Consider the following 21,082-nt stretch of genomic DNA (forward strand, 5'->3'; position numbering starts at 1 on the left):
CACTTATTTAGTTGTCTTACATACCTTTATAGACTAAAAACAAAGCATTTATATCATCTTACTCCATTACACACACTTGTAAGCTGTAAAATGCACTGAGACATACACAACACTAATGTTGCTCAGTTTTCTCTATTGCTATGAGCAAAACAACACATGCTGCAGTAACAAACTGAACCATGCCAACATGGATAAAAGGATATAAAATGATGATACAACAGTCTTTCATACAGTATCCACTTAGCAAATTTTATTTGGAAGATACCATAATGGAAGATAAACATAATAGAAGATACATTGTCCAATATACTGCCTGCTGAGATCAAATGCTGAACCAAGTGATTGTGGAACACTCTTTAACCACACAACCATGTCTACTAGTTATTCAGTATTCCATCCAATATTTTTAATGTTTATAGAAGCAAGAATAAATTACAACTCCTACACTACCTTTTACTTCCTCTCTATTCTTAACAATCCTGCAAAACCAGGTACACTGAGGGCGTTTACCCCATATCATATATCAAAGGTTTGTTGCTCTTTGGAAAACATCAAAAGAAAAGGCAGAGTTGCTTCACCTCACATCAGGAAGAAAGGGCCTTAATTGCACTGTACAAGACAATTTGGTAAAGCTCCAGGTTCCACCTACCACTAATTGAGAGAATGGGAAATGTTCTGACAGAGTACTCCATCGCAGCACGTACTGGCAAAACTCCAAGACTATGTCAGATCTCTTGCATTCTTTCTTAAGATTAACAGCTTCGTTACTGCCAATCACATTCACAACCCCCCATGTCAATGAGATCATTCAAACAACTCTGTTATTTTAATCACAGAATCTCCTACCCATGTGCCAGCTTAACTCCTGATAGATAACCTCCTGCACATCCTCTGTGAATGGGATCCTTTGCAACCAAGGATCCTCTTCAACAGTAACAAAACACAAACAACATACACCCACACACCTACGTACATTGCCCCCAAAGTGAAAGTTGTTGAGTAACTTTAGGTCTTTTCAATCACAGCCAAGTTGGTGATTGACAGTATAAGGTAGCCAGTCAAGTGGCTATGGTATGTGCGACTCACAGAACTACTCTGCCAGACAATACTTATGAGATGCAGTGTAGAAATATGTTGATGAAATATAAAGCATCATTGCTTTCATCAAGATGGAAAAGCAGATAATATGTTCATTCATCTAAATGCATTTAATGTTAACAATATTAATCAAGAAATAAAGGTTTAAAATTGTTTTTGAATGAGTTTGATATTAGTACTAGTTAAATACTATAGTAGGTATAACTAGCTACTTTACCAATTCCACTAAATTAAAGGCCCTGTGCTTACATTGGAGACCAGTCAAGTATAATAAAAGATTGGTTCATTACCTCTCTTTCATCAGGAACACACAAAAAAAAAAAAAAACAATTAAAAATACAGTCAAATGCTGCAACTAAATTTTAAGTTTCATGTATGAAAAATATACTTTGGCATAGCTTGGTACATAGTTCCAACATTTTTATATTTTTAGAAAGAATTTTGGTATTTATTTAAAATCTTTAAGGGTTTAAGCACCAACAAGAAGAAAAACATGTCATATATTACAAAATTCCACTATACTAATTTAGATTGAATAGATAAATGTAAATCTCTGGTATGGGTGGGTAGGAACTAAAATAAAACAACATGCTTTAGTTTTAGAGATTGACACATATTACTCCTACTACTAGTACTACTACTTCACAGAGAGTATGCAAATGAAATTCAAAGTATTTTATCAAATATCTTTCTCACAGCTGACTCTTTTTTTTTTTCAGAGTAAACCGAAAAAAAAAAAAAGTTTCAGAAAAGAACTATGAATGCACTGAAATCTAAAGATCAAAGTAAGATGAAACTTCTTCCTCTAAAAATCCATTAATAATGATGGGGAGTAGTTAAAATATTTTGAAATACAAATATTAAATGTTATACTAATATTTATATAATAGCCCATCTGTGGAATATCATCTAATGGTAAAAGACATGGTAAAAGACATTAGACTTACCCAAAGAGTTTTTTAAAAAAATTTTTAAACCTCATAGAAAATAAGAAATTCTAGAAAGATACCTTTGAAAAAAAAAAAAAAACCAAAAAAACATCTTTGAAAATAAAATACTATTATCAAAAGTGTAAAGATAACTAAATAAAACAGTTGATGCTATCTATTAATATTAAAGCTTAATATTTTATAACAAATGAAAAGAATGCTACAAATATATTTGCATTTAAAGTCATTTTTTTCAGAAACTATGAATATATTAAATTTGCTGATAAATATTTTTAGCACCTAGGTGTATTATAAAACATGTGCAAAAATGAGATAAATTTTGAAGAAGCAGTCTCTATAGAATGCAAGTAGAAGCAAATCACATGTATTGATAAGATGTTAAACCTACAGCTTATGGATAGTAAACACACAGCCAGCGCAGGTGTTCTGCTGCATGTATGGACAGGAGAACATGTAATTAACAATAGGCATGAGCAACAGGAATAGGTACAAGATCTTATGGGAATAAATACATTGTAAAGACAAGCATCCTAACCATAAACAGGGTCATCTCTCACCTGCTTAATGTTATACAGCATTTGAAGCAAAGCACTGGCTTCTGAAGACACCATGTTATGATGTACCGTAATATCATCAAGTCATAATATATGCATGTTAGAAGAATATGTAACCAATGTAGTTACCTATAAACATAAATAATACAGGAAATACATTATCAACCATATCTTTATTGCAAAGTTGCTGTTATCCTTTATCAGTTCAACTGGAAAGTCGAACTTTTTAAGGTCAAATTTTCAAATCTAACAGCCAGTATTCCAATAACTTGCCTTTACAGTGAATGTTATGTTACCACAAGCTGACAAATCTTTTTAAAACTTGTTTTACAACACAAGCACACAAACTAAGTAAACAATCTAATTTAAACAAGGAGAACAGAAATTAAATCTACTTCTCAAAAGAGTTATTTAATTTAGCACAGAGGACGTTGAGTGCTATAAAACACATTCTACTGAATAATGGTTTCCATTCCTTAAATTACGATAAACATTTACATTACAATAACATCTTTAAAAAGTAACTAGGATATCAGGAATGAAATTTAAAGGGCTAAACATTCACATACAAATCATTTCATACTCTCAGTGAAGTGCTGTTCTACAGTTTGGTGAAGGACATCATGAAATGATATGGTACTGGAGATTCTAGCGCCGGATAATTAATAAAATGCATGATCTGACAGCAAATTCAATCTTAATTTACTATTGCAGATGTAACTGCAGAAAGAAAGGAAGCCAAATTCATCATCATCATTTAATGACCATTTTCCATGTTAACATAGGATGGATGACATGACAAGAACTGGTAAACCAGAGGGTTATTTCAGGTTCCAGTTGTCTATTTTGGCAAGGCTTCTACAGGTGGATGCTCTTCCCAATGCCAATCACCTTACATAGTGTTTCTTTTTTACATGGCACCTGCACAGGTGGTAATTACATGGTGCCAGCATAAGTTTTTTTATGTGGTTTGGCAAAAGAGACAGGTGTTTTTGTTTTTGAGACTGCTACTTATTCTGTTGTGCTTTTCGGTCAAACAGCTACATTGCAAAGATGTAAACAAACCAACACCAGTTGTCAGGCAGTGAGGAGGCGGTACAAACACAGACACACACACATACACAACAGGCTTCCACATAGTTTCCATCAACCAAATTCACACCAAGGCACTGGTTTGTAGAAGGCACCCAAAGTGCCACACTGAACCTGAAATCTCATGGTTCCAAAGCAAGCTTTTTAACCACACAGCCATTCCTATTATGTGTGTGTGTGGGGTGTATAATGATTAGGTATCTGGGATTGTACGTCTATTTCCACCTATTTGCCACACCCATATACCAAGAAGCAAGGGAAGATTTAAATTTAACATCCGCAGACAGGCGGCTGTTTTAGTAATTCACACACGGGGGGGAAAAAAATACTTACAGAAGATATGCTAAAGGAGGAGTTATGTGTCATAAGATGGAATGAATCTATTGGAATTTTTCAGAATTTTGTTTTGTAATCTAATTTCCAGGTTTCCTGAAAAACTGCTTTACATAAACATTTAAATACTACTATTTCCTCTTAAAATCCACATATTTTTATTAAATGTAAGAAGAAAAAAAGATGCAAAGTTAACAAAGGGACAAAAGTTAAACAACTTAGAAGTAGAAAACACACACATACACAAACACACATACATATTCGGTGGGGTGGGGGTGCATATTTACACCCAATGCAACAACTCAAGAACATAAATAGTACGCATCTTATCAATCCCAGAGAGACCAAGTTAGCATGGAATGGATTTTGATGGAAAACAATGAAGTAATAAACGAGATACTGCATATCTCTGGTACCAGACTTAACATTCTACAGGCTCAAGACAATCATTTCCAAAGATCTGATAACATTCCCATAATTCAACCCTGGTATTTTCGTAACCCAATGTGCTTTAATTCACACACTGATGCATATATAACAACAAAAAACCGCTGCACATTTTTACAGCGTGCGTCCAATAAATACTGAATCGCCAAAAAGGAAAACCAGTTACACAAAAATGCCCCGCCCTGCCTCACCCTACCATTGCCAGGAAAAAGAAAAAAAAAAAAAGATGCAAAGAGAAATGGAAATGAAGCTCTATGATATGAGAGTCTGTGGTAAGAACGATGTAGCAATGTATAGAAGGGAGTGGCTATGCACAATTTAATTAGTAGACAATGTTATAACGACCAACGTATGTTGCACTGCAACAACATATATTTAGCAAGTGTGGTGGGGGAGTGGGGGAGTAGCGGTGTGTGAGAGAAATAGCTGTAATAATTGCACTTATGGTCACAATGCCAATCAATAATGGGATAGACCGATAGCAGCAAGGGCAACGGTAGCCATGTTATATAGATAGCTATCAATCAGACTCGCTGAACAGTGGTGTGATCGCGTGACTCTCTACTTAGCAGTTTAGAGAATAAATACAAAGTTTATTATAATAGTCCTTCTTGATAGATTTTTGTTATCATTATTTAGGCTGTGAGCTGGTAGAATTGTTAGCATCCCAGGCAAAAACGCTTAGTGGTATTTCAGTCATCACTACATTCTGAGTTCAAATTCCACTGAGGTTGGCTTTGCCTTTTGTCCCTTTTGGTGTCAATAAATTAAGTGCCAGTGAAACACTGGGGGTCAATGTAATCGACTAGTCCCCTCCCACCAAATATCAGGCCTTGTGCCTTTAGTAGAAAAGGAAATAAAAAAGGAAACATTTTCTATCAACTGGGTGCAGGTGTGGATGTGTGGTTTAGAAGCTTGCTTTGCATGCATTTGGTTTTGGGTTCAGTCCCACTCCATAGCACCTTTGGGCAAATGTTTTCTACTATAGTGCCAGGCTGACCAATGCCTTGTGAGTGAATTTGGTAGACAGAAACTGCAAGGAAGCTTGTTGAGTGTGTGTCTTTGTTTGTTCCTTTCAACCACTTGACAACCAATACTGGTTCGTTTATGGCCCAGTAACTTAGCAGTTCAGCAAACAAACCAGGAAAAGTGCCTGGTTTAAAAGTACTAGGGCTGATTTGTTTAACTCAAACCCTTTAAGGTGGTGCCCCAGTGCCAGCTTTGACAAAGTTTCAACAGTTGGATGCCCTTTGTAATGCTAACCACTTTACAGTGTGTAACAGGTGCTTTTTTTTACATGCCACCAGCACAAGGTTGCAAAGTAAGCTGTAACACAGAAAAAAAACAAGCTCTCACTACTAAGTGGAGGGAGTATTTGAGAGGAGGAGGTGACTATGCCAGGTGTTGGAAGGCGAAGTGTAGTATAGGGACAGACATAGATGTCTTACTATAGAGGAGATACAAGGCCAGTCCACATTACACATGAGTTGTGGGAGGAGTTGGGAAGGAAAAAAGATTGCACTGATCAAGTGCCAAAGCAAACTCTCAGGGTACAAGAACGTGAACAGAGAGAGGGTGTGGATAGCAGCTCAGGGGAGGGAAGGGGAGAGAGAGTACTTAAGTGTGAGGGGAAAGTGATGGCTGGATGGATGGACAGACAAATGGATGGCTGGACAGATAGACAGAGAAATGGATGGATGGATAGAAAGAAGGATGAATAGATAGACAAACAGATACATACCTACATATATATATACAAACAAACAAACAAACAAACAAACCCAGATAAAAGTACTTGTGTAAACAGTATCAACATTTGTTTGTAAATTAGTCATGTTAATAATTTGTAGATGATGATGAATACTAGAAACATTTGAAGACATTTTAAAAGATTTTACAAGAATTTTGGTTTATTCAGTTTTAGCTTATATATTAGACTACAACAATAATGGAGAGAGAGAGAGAGTTGTGTAATCTCCAGAAACACCAAAATTGTATAGGGAATTCTTCTATAGAAATCCTCGTCCGTTAAGTACATCACTTCTGAATGCTGTCACAAGATGGTGGTTTGTTTGTTTGTTTGTTTGTTTTCTTGCAAACACCTTCACACCTTCATATTAGATGACAAGACAAAAACATTCAACAGCCATTTGATACACAACCAAAGAACTAAAAGACATTTTTCTTTTTCATTTTTAACAGATTTCAGGTTGTTTTCTTTGCTTGGAATTGTATTGCGACATTTGAATAAGAATTACAAACAAAAAACCACATTTATTAAATGCTTATTTTATGATTGTAAATTTAATGAGGTATTTAATGGGGAGTAGCTAGCTATCTTTTCAAGCAAGTTGTATTGGAAACACAAGTATAGTCAGTTTATTAAAATTTTCTATCAAACCTTCAGATCTTAGCTTGTCACCATTTAAAGTAACTGCTGTACAGAAATTTCTGACATGCCTGAGTTTCCAAAGTTTAACACTCAATCTCAGAATTCGGTTTATATTGATGCATTCAAATTCTAGCTTAGAATGTATGCTCTCTGTTGGTTTTGCCCGACGTTGTCTATTATATTGGAGTACTACTAGTTACAAAGTCGTAAACGTATGCTGAAAGACTTGAAGCCAATGACCTGAGATTGTGTATTGTGCCCAAGCCTTGCAATGTTGTATTCATGATTAAAACATACATACAATGTGATACTGGTTTTTAATTTTATTACTATTCTGTAATTTTATATTACAAGGACTATCAGACAAATGAATGAGTGCTACAAGTCAGTGAAAGACAACGACTCGTGAAACAAAAGCTCATCTATTAGGGCCATATTTGAAGAAGCAAACTTCTGGAAAACATTATCATGGAAGGAAGAGTAGGGGTGGTAGATCAAGAGTGGCAAGGCAGCTGGAGAATTTGTGCTTAATCCATAAGACTTTTATAGTGTGTCATCAAGGCACTGCAGGAGTATGATGATGAATTTTATTTATTTATATATATATATATATATATATATAAGTCAGTAAATAGTGGGGTTGTGTTAACCACACGTGGAGAAATAATAAGAAAATGAAAAATAATAATAAGGCAGAATGCTAAACTGGAAGCATATTTTAATACAGATTTCTAACCAGCTTTCATTGCATAGCAAATTTTCCAGAAGAGGGAGAATGAAAATGTTTTTTTTACAAAGAAGTACAAAATGAAGAAAATAATATATAAAAAAATAAATATACCAATACATAATATTGTCTTTGAGCTTTTAACGTTCAATGGTAATTCATGTATATAATGGTTGGAAAAATAAGGATGCATGAGGATTGAGAGTTGTGTTAGGCTTTAAAAAAAGAGAAAAGGGGCTAATAGTTTGTGTTAAGCAGGAAGTGTGGTGTCAAAACAGGAAGTGTGTGTAAGGGGAGACAAATCTTTTTAGTTGGAGTTATGCACTCTTTTTCAACAGGAAGTTTATGTCTCAAGGAACAGACATAAACTTCCTGTTGAAAAAGGGTTCATAACTCCAACTAAAAAGATTTGTCTCCCCTTACACACACTTCTTGTTTTGACACCACACTTCCTGCTTAACACAAACTTTTAACCCTTTTTTTGAACCTAACACAACTCTCAATATCTCATGCATCCTTATTTTTCCAACCATTATATACATGAATTACCATTGAACTTTAAAAGCTCAAAGACAATATAATGTATTGGTATATTTATTTTTTTATATATTATTTTTTTTATATATTATTTTCTTCAATTTGTACTTCTTTGTAAAAAACATTTTCATTCTCCCTCTTCTTGAAAATTTGCTATGCAATGAAAGCCGGTTAGAAATCTTTATTAAAATATGCTTCCAGTTTAGCATTCTGCCTTATTATTTTTCATTTTCCTTATATATATATATATATATATATATATATATATATATATATATATAGGTATTAGACCTGCCCCTCCCATACCCATTCCTGTATATTAACAACCATGTCATCCTGCTTCCATCCTCCCCCACTGACAACTGTCATCTTTACTACTCCTGCTGCTTCCCTTCAGTTTCTCTCTAACTCTTACCAACTTATGGGTCCTTGCAGAGCCACCCTTCAACCCTACCCTTTCTTGTAGTCTGTCTCTTCCATCTCTTCCCCTCATTTTCCTTCCCATACAATCTAGCAAACCAATTCTTCAACTCAACTTGTGCCTTATGGAGGGGCCATCCCAACATCACATCACCATTATTTATCTCTTGCAGCTCCCACTGTTCATTTTTCTTTTTCTCGCCCCTTCCCAGAGTAGGTGTGCATAGCCATGCAGATCCTCTATAAGAACCTGAATCCATCCCCTGTAGTTCAATACCCTCATCCATTAGTATGAAGCTGACACTCCACCCCACAAGAGTTGTAGTTCTGCAAGCTGTATGGCAACCTCAATAATGCAGGTGGCATGAAAAATGTACTCAACTCGCACTGTAAAGTGGTTAGACCTTGGACATATCAGATCCTATCAAACCCCCTAACACATGCCAGCATGGAAGATGAACATTAAATGATGATGATGATAGTATATACATATATTACACTCTCGGAGTGGTTGGCGTTAGGAAAGGCATCCAGCTGTAGAAACTTTGCCAGATCAGATTGGAGCCTGGTGCAGCCTTCTGGCTCACCAGTCCTCAGTCAAACCATCCAACCCATGCCAGCATAGAAAGCAGACATTAAACAATGATGATGATCATCATCATCTTGTGTAAGTATATATATATATATATATATATATATATATATATATACACACACACGATATAGTCAAGTAAATTTTATTATTTTGTAATTACATACACAAACATAAAATTATTTTTAAAAAAAGCGAAAATGAAAATAACAGTTATAGACGTTATAATATTGCTACAATAACTCTATAACATTGTAATGCTCAAGGCATGACATAATCTCAGATCAAACCATTTCCCAAACAACAGAAATTCAAGAACTTTTAATATAAATAAGACTGGGTGGGTGAGGAGGATAACACAGCATTTGTATTAGTTGCTGGGGGCACACTTTATTGATTGTGTGCGTATGCATAGCCTCTTCTTTCTCAAATGAGTATGTCTACCTGATTTTAACTGAAGTTTTAATCTCTACAGTATGTCACATGTTCCGCAGATTAGTTGTGAGCTGGTTAGCAAGCACTCCAGTCAGACTGCTTCTAATTTCCAACATAGAAAACAAGCATATCTTGATTGGAACCGTTTTCAACATGAATTCATGCAAATTCAGTAAACTATAAACCAGTCATGGACAAACTGCAGCCCATTTCTGAATGGCGTACCCAACATAAAAAAAAAAAAAACTACCTTTAATTTTTTTAATAGTTTGGCTCACCTGAAGATGAACCATGTTTTAAGCACCTGCTTCTTGAAGGTTTCCTTGTGCCCTTCATTTTTAATGCAACTGATATTTAACATTGTACCCATGCAAACACTAAATTAAAGCAAAAAAGAGCAACAACAACAAAAAACCCAGCAGACCCTCTAACAAACCTAGAACCATATACCTTTAGGTAGCAGTAGGGGTTAGGTGTTTATTTTTTATCTTTTATTTATCAAATCAATGATTACATGAATATAATCTATAAAAATTGATGTTAAAAAATGTTATCCCTTAATTCACATATTTTATACATTTACCTATTTTACACATTGGACTGTGGATATGCTGGGATATTCAAGGTTTTTAATTGATCCTAGCAACAACCAGTACTTATTTCAGTCTAGTACTTATTTTATCAATCTCTGTTTGTTGAGTGGCTCAGATACAAAAAAACACACCTGAGTACATTGGCTTATACCTTGGGGGGGAGTAGTCTTGCGATCTGCTGGCAGCCTCACTAATGCTGGTAGCACTAAAAAGCACCCAGTGCACATTGTAAAGTGGCTGACATTAGGAAGGGCATCCATCTGTAGAAACCATATCAATGCAGACAATGGAACACATGCAGTCTTTGAGTTCATTGGATCTTGTCAAAGTACCCAACCCATGCCAGCACGGAATGTGCTGCAGAGTTTCCATCAACTAAAGTTCACACATGTGATATCAATCAACCCAAGACACTTGCCCAAAGTGCTATGCAATAGGATGAAACCCAAAGTCATGTGGCTTGAAAGCAACCCTCTTAACTACGCAGTTAAGCCTACACTTACAGGTAAGTCTAACTCAACAACTATATTAACAACACATAACAATTACACCTAACCAGATTATCTACGTGCAGAAGATTATTATTTGTTATTCTCAAAAATGCAAATTTTTATATAACTAGAGTTTTAACTTCAGTAATGACTATGAAATTATCTCTTTGAAAAATCATAATTGTATGAGTTTAATGTATTTAAATGTTTCACAGAATCAAAGTTATATTCCCATTAAAAACATGAATTAAAAGAAAAGGAAAAAAGAAAGAAAAAAATCAGATACTCTCATAGATTCAAAAATAAACCTTTGTGTATGATTTATTTCTTGGAGTAACATTTTAGAAAATTCATTTCTATACAAGAGCAATCACATCGAGACAGATATAAAAGATAAAAATAATAAAAAGAATGCATTAGTTATAATCCATTAATGTGGAAATATTAGTTAATCATACTGTCTGATATGAATACAGAAAATGTTAATACAGCTGTTAAATTAGAATATTAAACCAGTTGATATCACATAACTAAGCTTGGTGAATTCTGGAGACAGATATATCGACGAAGAATAGAAGCAGAAAAAAGAGAAGACTGCTCAGTTGCAACTATTCCAATATTGACACAAAACAAATGATATTCTGACGTGGGGGATTTTTCAGTTGATTTTTGTGAAAATTATGCACTTAGTTTATACATAATAATCTTAGAGAATTATTGAGAGAATATTCCAAGTAATAAATATGTAACTGAAAGAAGTACCATATTTTCCGGTCTATAAAATAGATTGGTATTTAAGCTGCAGGACTGAATTTGGAGGAAAATTTTGGTTTTATCCACACATGAAGCGCACCAGTGTTTAAAAGACCTTTAAGCGCTACAGGTCCGTAGCTAGCTTTTTTGTTGTTGATGGGTATGTAGTTTCAAAAATACCTTATTTTACAACTATGAGAGGTATTGTTATTGTTATGATTTTATCTCACTATAATCAACAAACACATACATCACTATCAAAGTCTTTATTAGATTAAAAATAACATTATCAAAACATGAAGGTAAAACAAAACAAATATGCTTTGTTTTCTTCTGGGCACCAATGTACTGTAGCAGTAGTCTTTTACGTTGTTCACCGACCAACCTTTCCTCTGAAAAATATCAGTGGAATCATTCGATCTCCATACACAAATTATTTTCCTCCAGAAACTTATAAAAAATACACAAACTAGGTACACCTTTCCATAAGCTGCACACTTAATTTCCCAGGTAAAAAAAAATAACGGCTTATACACCAAAAAATACGGTATACAAAGTTTATTTATAAAACGATCTATATTTCTGTGTGTACAAATCTATGAATGTTATTACAACTTTTTTGGAAATATGCAAATAATTGCTATAAAGGAATAATTTGAAATTAACAGAGCCAGAGAAAGAGAGACAGCATTCAGTTCACTGGTAGAATAAATTGTACTACAACTGCAACCAACAACAACTCATTTTCAATTTTCTGTTACTATATTTTGCAAATTCAACATATGCAGACAAATGGCTGCTTGCATAATCCTCTCTGGATCAAATGCTTAAATTAAGATAGGCTAAGAACCAGAATACAATTGTTATTTAAATATAAAACATTTAACAAATATTTAAACGCTGCCAATATAGTACATAGAAGGATTAAAAGAGTAGACAACCAAAGACAAAAACAAAATCTTGATAGCAATTAGATCCAATAAAACTCCTTGCTCATAGAATGAAGTTATTTCTTTGAGGCTAGGATGCAACCAACAGATTATATCTGATGGTTGTTTATGAAAAGAATTTTTCCTCTTAATAAAAGCAAGAAATTCATACTGAAGTTTATTGCATTAATACTAAAGGGTAAACCTACAAGAATTCAGAAATTAAAGATTGAATTGTCTACAACATGAATTCTCAACAAAATATTCTTTATATAAATGTTTATATAAAGAAATTGGCATATTCAATCATTTGATATCTATTGATTGCTACATTGTGTAAGAAGTATATAAGATAATTAAACAAACTTACAGGAAAATAAGGAACTTTATATTGCAAAGTATAGATATATTCTAGTTTTCAGAATATATGCATATATGGACATTTAGATTATCAAACTGATATGAAAGTAACAGAATAATTAACATGTGCACACTAGTCTCATGAAATTTCATCCAAATATTATTATAAATTTAGTGTAGGATAATTAGTTAAAGTTCCAAGTGATGACCATCCAATGCTATAACCAATTGTTCTGTAATATACCAGTTATTACTAAGAGATAGAGACATGAAGATAGAATTTAGTTATTATTGCTCCTGACCAATCAGACATGATAGAACAGATCAAATGACTTTCATCTGTAGCCATCTCCAATCTTCTTTTGGACACCCACAAATGAACCTCCTGTGAAGGTATACATCAACCAGTCAATGGATCACACTGGATGTCACTGATGAGAACTATTACAAGCATTGAATGATGAAGATTAACTGAAGGATCAGGATCATGGAAGTTCAAGCAAACACGACCTGATGGTGATGACAATAAAGGGAATACTATAACTCAGACATTATCCAATGTGTCCTTTCTTTTCAAGTGGTAAAATTATGATTTGAGAGAAGGATGGTAGCAAGTCAAGAGACCCTGTGGAGACTTGCTCATTAACCTATGATTATTGCCTTTGTATGGCTTATCTTCTTAAACTCTTTCGCTTGTTTCAGTCATTGGACTGCAGTCATACTGGGGCACCACCTTAAAAGATTTAAATCTTTTTGTGTGCATAAATGCGTACCAGGTGTGGAAATATTAACTGCCACAGATTGACAGGTATTTGGTGGTGATGGAGGTCTCTCTTTTGTCTCTTTTATGCTAACAGACTGGAACTAAATGTTGACTAGTGATAAATTTCCACAATTATAAAAGACATATTTCTTTATCATTTTTATTTTCTCAAGCCTTAGGACTCATAAGGCTGGTTGCCTGGTTTCCATGGCATATAATGTGATCAACTTCAAGGCCAGCAATTTTTTAGGAGAGAAGAAAAAAACCAATATCAACTGATTCCAGCACTTGACTAGTACTATATTTTTATCAACCTCAAAGGGACAAAAAGCAAAGCTGACCTTGCAGGATCTGAACCCAGAATGTAGACAGCCAGAAGAAATGCCACTAAGAAATGCCACATTTTGTTGAATGTACTAGAAATTCTGCCAACTCACTGCACTTATCTAATCTATTACTAATCTCTATTTTATCAATGTGATGCTGCATTAAGCTGGATAGAATAAAATTGTACAGCATAAAAATTAAAAAAAAAAAAAATAATAATAATAATAAATAAAAATCAGAAATGTATTATCGCACTTCCTTTTCTCCCAGACAACTAACTGCAAACAAAAGATTTAAACATAAAACTGCACTCAATGCACATTAGTGCATTTTTTAAATTAGAATTATCCTTCAGTCTGAAATGTTTGCCAATTTCAGTTCTCGTATTTCTAGTATTTAAATTCGTAAGTAGATACATTAAGGCCGCTGTCAATATAGAACTGATAATATAAGATTGTAAGAGACTTTTATTACAAATATCAAACTACAAGCTAAATTTACTGGCACAAGTCCATCTCGGAGAATAAACTAAAACAGTAGATGACATCATAAGCAAAAAATAATTCATGAGTAAAAAGACTAATCTTGGCAGAAATTCAAGCAACAAATTTTTTTATCCAAAGTATGTAACCAGGCGGTGAAAGAACTGAAACGAGTTCCACTATCAGATCTTACACAATGAGTCTTTATAAGCTTATCTAATATGAAATTATACTTGTTTATACATTTAATTTATTTATCCGCCAGCTTTACTTAACCAATCATAAAATACTTTCTGTCAAAATATATGCATGAATATAAATTAAGCTCTGTAATTTAAATACGCAAGCAGAATTTCTTTTGCTTTCCTAAGGAAACATCAAGTTTATGAAAATAAATATAGATTACAAAAATAACAATTTCAAAATTAGTTAAGAAGAGAAACAAAAGCATATATTGTCTCAAACTCAAAATATCTAAATGCTCGAATAATGTCATTTATTAAAAAATAAATGTTGAAACAAATAAAATGATTAGCTAAAATATAGAAGGCAACAGCCAAAAGGTTCTAATGTTGAACAAAGGGTTTAATAAGTTAATGTGTACTTTACACTTTTTGAAACTCAACTAAATACAATACACAAAATTATTCTAAAACAAAACTACTCATTGCAGCGTTCACACAAGACCTTCATTTGTTTGAGCATGTGTACGCACAGTGCACATATACATTTAAAAATGCATGTTTACACATTGTGCACACATGCATTTAATAATGCACTGCTAAATAATAGTGCAAGCAATCTATGAAATCCCTTTTCCTGGGTTGATATCGTTTAAAATTGAAGCTAACCTTATGGTATGTTATCATGAAGAAATAACTAATGCAATATCAATTTATTTCACAAGCTGTAGTAATGTGAAAGCAATTTCCAATGCAATCTGTCACAAATTCTGCAATTATACATCATTGTAACAACAGCTGCAACAAGTTATGGTTGTTTTGACAGTAAGAAAGACAGCTAAACTTTTAAAACATTTATATATACATGATTAAAAGATTCATTTACATTGTAAGACAATCTGTTAGGTGTTGAATTTGATAAGGAAAATATAAACATACACTGGCATAGTTTAATTATAATTTCAGAACATTTAATAAAAGATGCTTTGTGAGACGAAACACTTCCATTTATGCTTCATATAATTTTACCCAGGAATAATTTATCAATCTTCAGCGTGGGCTAAAATTTCATTTCTTAAGTCACTATTATGTAAACTGTATCAGTATTTCTATCTTTTACTTCTTTCGATCATTGGACTGCAGCCATGCTGGCAAACCACCTTCAAGAGTTTAGTTGAACAAGTCAAAGCTGGTACTTATTTTAAATTAAGCACTTATTCTATTGGTCTTTTTTTTAAACAAAATGCTAAATTGAAGGGATGTAAACAAACCCACACCAACTGTCAACTGGTCATGGGAGACAGGCATAAACACACACAAGCATATATAAAACAGGTTTCCACACAGTTTCTATCTATCAAATTCATTCACAAGCCATTGATCAGCTTGTGGGTATAGCAGAAGACACTTGCCCAAGGTTCCACACAGTGAGATTGAACCCAAAGCCATGCACTTACAAAGGAAACTTCTTATCCATACAGCCATACATGCACTCTAAGTTTATATACTTTTTAGTCAAACTTTTGTTGTTTATATAAATTTCTCTTTGACCAACAAATGCAACAAACAAACAAAACAAAAAACACAGATCCAATTAGATTTCATCCATTACCAAAACTATCTCTTAGATGATGTTAGCCTCAGCACTGCCAATAATGCTAATCTTCAGTATTTTAATAAGCACTTCTTTCTGCTGGCATCACAAGACGAATTTACACAACAGCCTGTATCTCATTAAATTTACTTCCACATTGTCTTTAAGACCCGAGATTTGACCTCCGTTATAATCCACCCATGTATAATATTCCAATGTAAAAGGTGACTACTTCATCACATGACTAATATCTGCAACACCCAATGAATCTTATTTCACTCCCCCATCCTTTCAGATATCAATTCACTACACTTTATTCCACCCACTTTGTACCCCCTAGAAGCTGTAATAATGGTAACGACAAACACAAAAGCAAATAAATAAGAAAAGTTATCTAATTTCACCAAGCCCTCACAGTACACGATACATAGTCTTCATCCGTCATGCTTCACTGCTTGTCTGAGAACATGACACAGCTGAAATCTTTGTCAGTCTTCCAAAGTTCCCTTACACCTCTTTATGCACCCAGTAATTGCACCCTCGACAAAGAACTGAATTCTTGTGAACATTCCTACATTCTCATCACAATAATTTCCTTTACCATCTTCTAACTCTGGTACTACTCACTAGGGTGCTGTAAAGGATACCATTTACCCATTTATGCTTCGTACTATATTCCTAAGGCTGCCCCTCCTCCCTGACTCACTCTTATTTCCTTACTTCACTTCCCCTCCCCACAAACCGATGTTCACTGCATCCACCTCAATCTCCATTTCCAATCATTCATCACACTTTCCACACGCTAGTGCACTTACCTACTCACCCACCTTTTCTGTCCCTCTCTCCCTATTCTCTATCTCATATTCACTTTCTGCCTTGACCTCATCTATCTCTCCCTCATCTCCTCTTTCCAAAGGAGGACATTATGTATTCACCTCTTCAGTGAGACACCTGATCCAGCCCCTCTACCATACTTTGACATCCTTCAGTACTATACCCCACTCAGTTGAGTTGAGGTCCTGACTTTCATGCGTACATGGTAACTTTACCAGTGTTGTTACCACAAAAAAAAAAGCACCAAGTACACTCTGTAAAGTGGTTAGTGCTAGAAAGAGTGTCAAGCAGAAGAAACCATGTCCAAGCAGATGTGGGAACTTGGCACAGTCCTCTGATTCATCAGCCTTCTGGCTCACTAGTCCTCAGTCAAACCGTCCAACCCATGCCAGCATGGGAAGCGGACGTTAAACGATGACTTTCGTTACCATACTGCTATCAACATACTCTGCTTTTGTTTCAACTGATTTTGAACATAACGAAGACTTCAATAAAATAACTGTCATAATTAAGCTGGTATTTGTAACGTAAATTGACAAGATGCTTGGAAGGTTTCAATTTAGATCACTTTAAAACCAAAAGTTTGTATTCTGGAATCAAAGGCTCTCAGGCAGGTTGGTATCAAAAGGGTTAAACGACCAACTTATTTTTCATCATCACCATCATCATTTAACACTCATCCTCCATGCATGCATGCGTAAGATAGTTCACAGGAACTGGCCAGGTAGAAAACTACCCTATGCTACATTGTCCATTTTGGCAGGGTTTTTATGGCTGGATGTCATTCCTAACACCAACTACTCTGCAGAGTGGACTGTGATTTTTACATGGCACTAGCACAGGTGAGGTTAGTTTTCACATGATTTTTACAGCTGGATACCTTCGAAATGCCAACCACTTTACAGTATGGACTGGATGCTTTTTATATGGCACCAGCACTGGCAGGGTTACCAAGTAACTTGCAAGACAAGGAATTATGAGAATGGCAGGGGCATTTGAGAAAGGGAACTTGTGTCAGAGGATGACAGGTTAGAGGGTGACAAAGAGACAGAGAGGCAGAAACAGGTGTCTTGCTATAACTGAATTTGAAACTAATGGGATTTAAAAATTAAAAGGTAATATACAGAACAGAGAAGCTTGGTAACAAGTCTGAGCATGTAACTACTAGACATCAGACATCCATGTTTATCAAATTTGTAATATATTAAATTTTTTTTAGCTGCACATATTCAGACATTTTACTTTATTTGAACACTTCTGAGTAGTTGTCAGAAGTTGATATTTCACATATAATGTATTGATATATTAATAGAAAAGTTTAAAACTATTTTATTGATTCCATTCAATCTTTTCTTTGATTTTTACCCAGGAAAAGAAAGTCACAGAGTAACACACAGATAATATTAAAATTTAAATAAAATCAACTTACCTTCTCATCAAGTGCTTTATGATGTTCAAAAAGGGACTTTAGTGCCTTAAGAACTTCCACCTCACTAGAAACTCCACCTGGGGACGAAGCCTGCCGTTTCACAACCGTCATTCTGAGTGAACGTTCGTGTCGAGCAACAAGGCACTCCAGGTGCTCCAGCAGTAACTATTGAAAAAAAAAAAGATAAATATTAGAATTATTTTTATCATTATTATTATTATTACTGATAAATGAATTAGAGGTAAGTACTATTCAGCTGCAATGAATCATTAATAAAAAGAGTCAATGGTCAGGCTTCATTTCATAGCTGAAATCATTTCACAAACATCACATACACCAAACACATAACTCCACATCCTAAAAATTCGAGGATTTTTTGTAATGTAAGAAAACATCATCAAAAAGTAATATATATATATATATATATATATATATATATATATATATAAAAAAGTTTTAAAAAATATAATGATCAGTTTAGTTATTCAAAATTCAAAACACTTCCATTCAACTACTTGGTTAATTACACTAAATTTGCCAAATATTCACATATATGCAAGCAAGGTTGTGTGGTAAGAAATTTGCTTCACAACCACATGGTTCCGGGTTCAGTCTCACTACATGGCACCATAGCTTTGGGCCAACCAAAGCTTTGTGAGTGGAAAATGAAACAAACTATGAACGTGTTTCTTTGTGTTTGTTCACCCCCACCCCTGACAATTGGTGTTGGTGTGTTTATGTCCCTGTTACTTAATGGTTCAATAAAATGAGCACCAGACATTAAATAAGAAGTGCGGGGGGGGGGGGGGGGGGGGGGGGTGCATTCAACTAAAAATTCTTCGTCTAGTGACTAAAAACTCTTCATGGCCACAATTTGATGACTGAAACAAGTTCACGATAAAAAGTAAAAGATGGTTACGGAGAACCAAAACAGTCTTTCTTCAGTTATCAACTCTCACTATTGTTTCCATCACACCACATGAAAATATAGGTTGCATGTTTGTGAACAATGTTCATTAACTCAATGATTCAACCAAGTTTTAGCAAATTCTGAAGAGATTTCTATGACTGTTATAAACATTTATATTACATTGCTAATTGTTTTTCTTTGGAGACTTGGTTTTAAACAAATGAAATCAGTTAAAATAACTACAAAACCTATCAAATCTCATTCCGTGACTTTCGGAGTAATATTCCAATACCTTATATAGACTATCTACCAACAACAACAATTTTTTTTTTTTTCTATTCTTCCCAACAAAAGCACTGAAACATCTAGTCATAGACATAATATTTAATCACTTATTTTAGAATTTAATCACAAAGTAAATTAATTCCTAATCAATCAGTAATTTCCTCTTTGACAGATTAAATCTTTTATTCCTTGAAAGGAATGTGAGAGCTGATCTTACGCACAAGCATTAAAACCTGAATTAATACTGCTCTCTAAAACACCTTTACAATTAACCTGCATTAATTAGTTAACATATTAGAAACTGATAATATGGGTTATGAAACGGACTTTTCTTTTTTAATTGAACAAAAGGATTATTGTCGTAATTCACATAAAACAAAATGAAGGGCTCTCATAACAAAAAAATAAATTACATAAAAGAATAGTGAGAAAAAGGTTAATTAAAGTACAATTGGTTTTTCTCTATTACAAATCTAATCCATTAATTATAACCACTAAAGTAAATATTATTAATGCAATTACTTTACTGTTGACAAATTTTCTCAGCAAAACTTGAGAGCACACCTATTTACCAGATAAACTGCTGTTCAGATAATTAAATGCTACATGTTTTATAAGAACTTAGAACAATTGACTGTTATAAGGAAATGCTAGCTTCTTACCATTATTTGAGTAAAGAATAACATGCAAGTCTATAATGGAAGCAGTAGCTAATTTATCATATCTAGTGACCCTGTCTTCACTAAGGTACTTCAGTCAACTTTGCTTTTTATCCTCCTGAGGTACTAGTCCATGGATTGGTACGACAATGAGAAAGTCAGACTAAATGGCTTATGATATTTATTCTGGCTCTTTGCATTCTGAGTTCAAATCCCACCATGGCTTATTTGGATAGTAGGCTTAATCAATAATCTGATTCAATGTCACCACTTGGTATTTTGGGTAGTTAGTGTATCTTGGGTACAAGAATTCAGGTCAAGCCTCTGGTTTGAGGATAACTTACCCGCCCTGCCCCCTCACACACCCATGAGATTTGAAGATCTATAATGGGTCATGGGCTGTGCTTTGCCTCCTCGCTAAAGGTCAAAACTCAGACAACTGTAGTCTTAGTTGTAGAAAACAAACTTGACATACTGTTGTTTAGACATGGGTCAATTTCAATCAAGTTAATATAAAAGGTTTATGGGGCATATGTCATACCAGCCAGATTAAATCTGCTCGTACAGATTAATCCCATTTCCCCATAAAGAATAAAATTTACACTCATTTTTATAGCATTACACACACATATATCTTTTACTTGTTTCAATCATTAGAATGAGGCCATGCTGGGAAATAAGTCACACACACACACACACACACACACACACACACACACACACACACACACAGATATCAAACAGTGACAATGGGTACTCAACACTGCATTGGTGGATAAATACTCCTTACTTGTGGCTTAACAAAGCTACCATTGGTTTCAAGCCGAGAGAAATCTCAGCAATTATCAAGCCTGCTACATGGGACATGTATACATATATAAACATATGTGTTTGTGCGTATTTGTGGACACATT

At 34.3% G+C, this 21,082-nt stretch overlaps 1 protein-coding gene across 26 annotated transcripts in view; it reads right to left on the reverse strand.

Moving 5' to 3' along the window:
- LOC106869751 (liprin-alpha-1) overlaps window positions 1-21,082 on the reverse strand; it is a 323,446-nt gene that overhangs the window by 175,073 nt on the left and 127,291 nt on the right. For all 26 annotated transcript variants that reach the window (XR_016242521.1, XR_016242520.1, XR_016242519.1 and 23 more), the window contains exon 3: window positions 18,315-18,479. Coding sequence is in view for 22 of the 26 variants with exons in the window: in XM_089354797.1 (XP_089210923.1) it covers window positions 18,315-18,479 (165 nt within the window). In the remaining 4 variants the exon portion in view is untranslated. The remainder of the gene's footprint in view (window positions 1-18,314; window positions 18,480-21,082) is intronic.

Source organism: Octopus bimaculoides, chromosome 7 (genome assembly GCF_046866305.1).
Source record: "Octopus bimaculoides isolate indiv1 chromosome 7, ASM4686630v1, whole genome shotgun sequence".
Classification (NCBI taxonomy): Eukaryota; Metazoa; Mollusca; class Cephalopoda; order Octopoda; family Octopodidae; genus Octopus; species Octopus bimaculoides.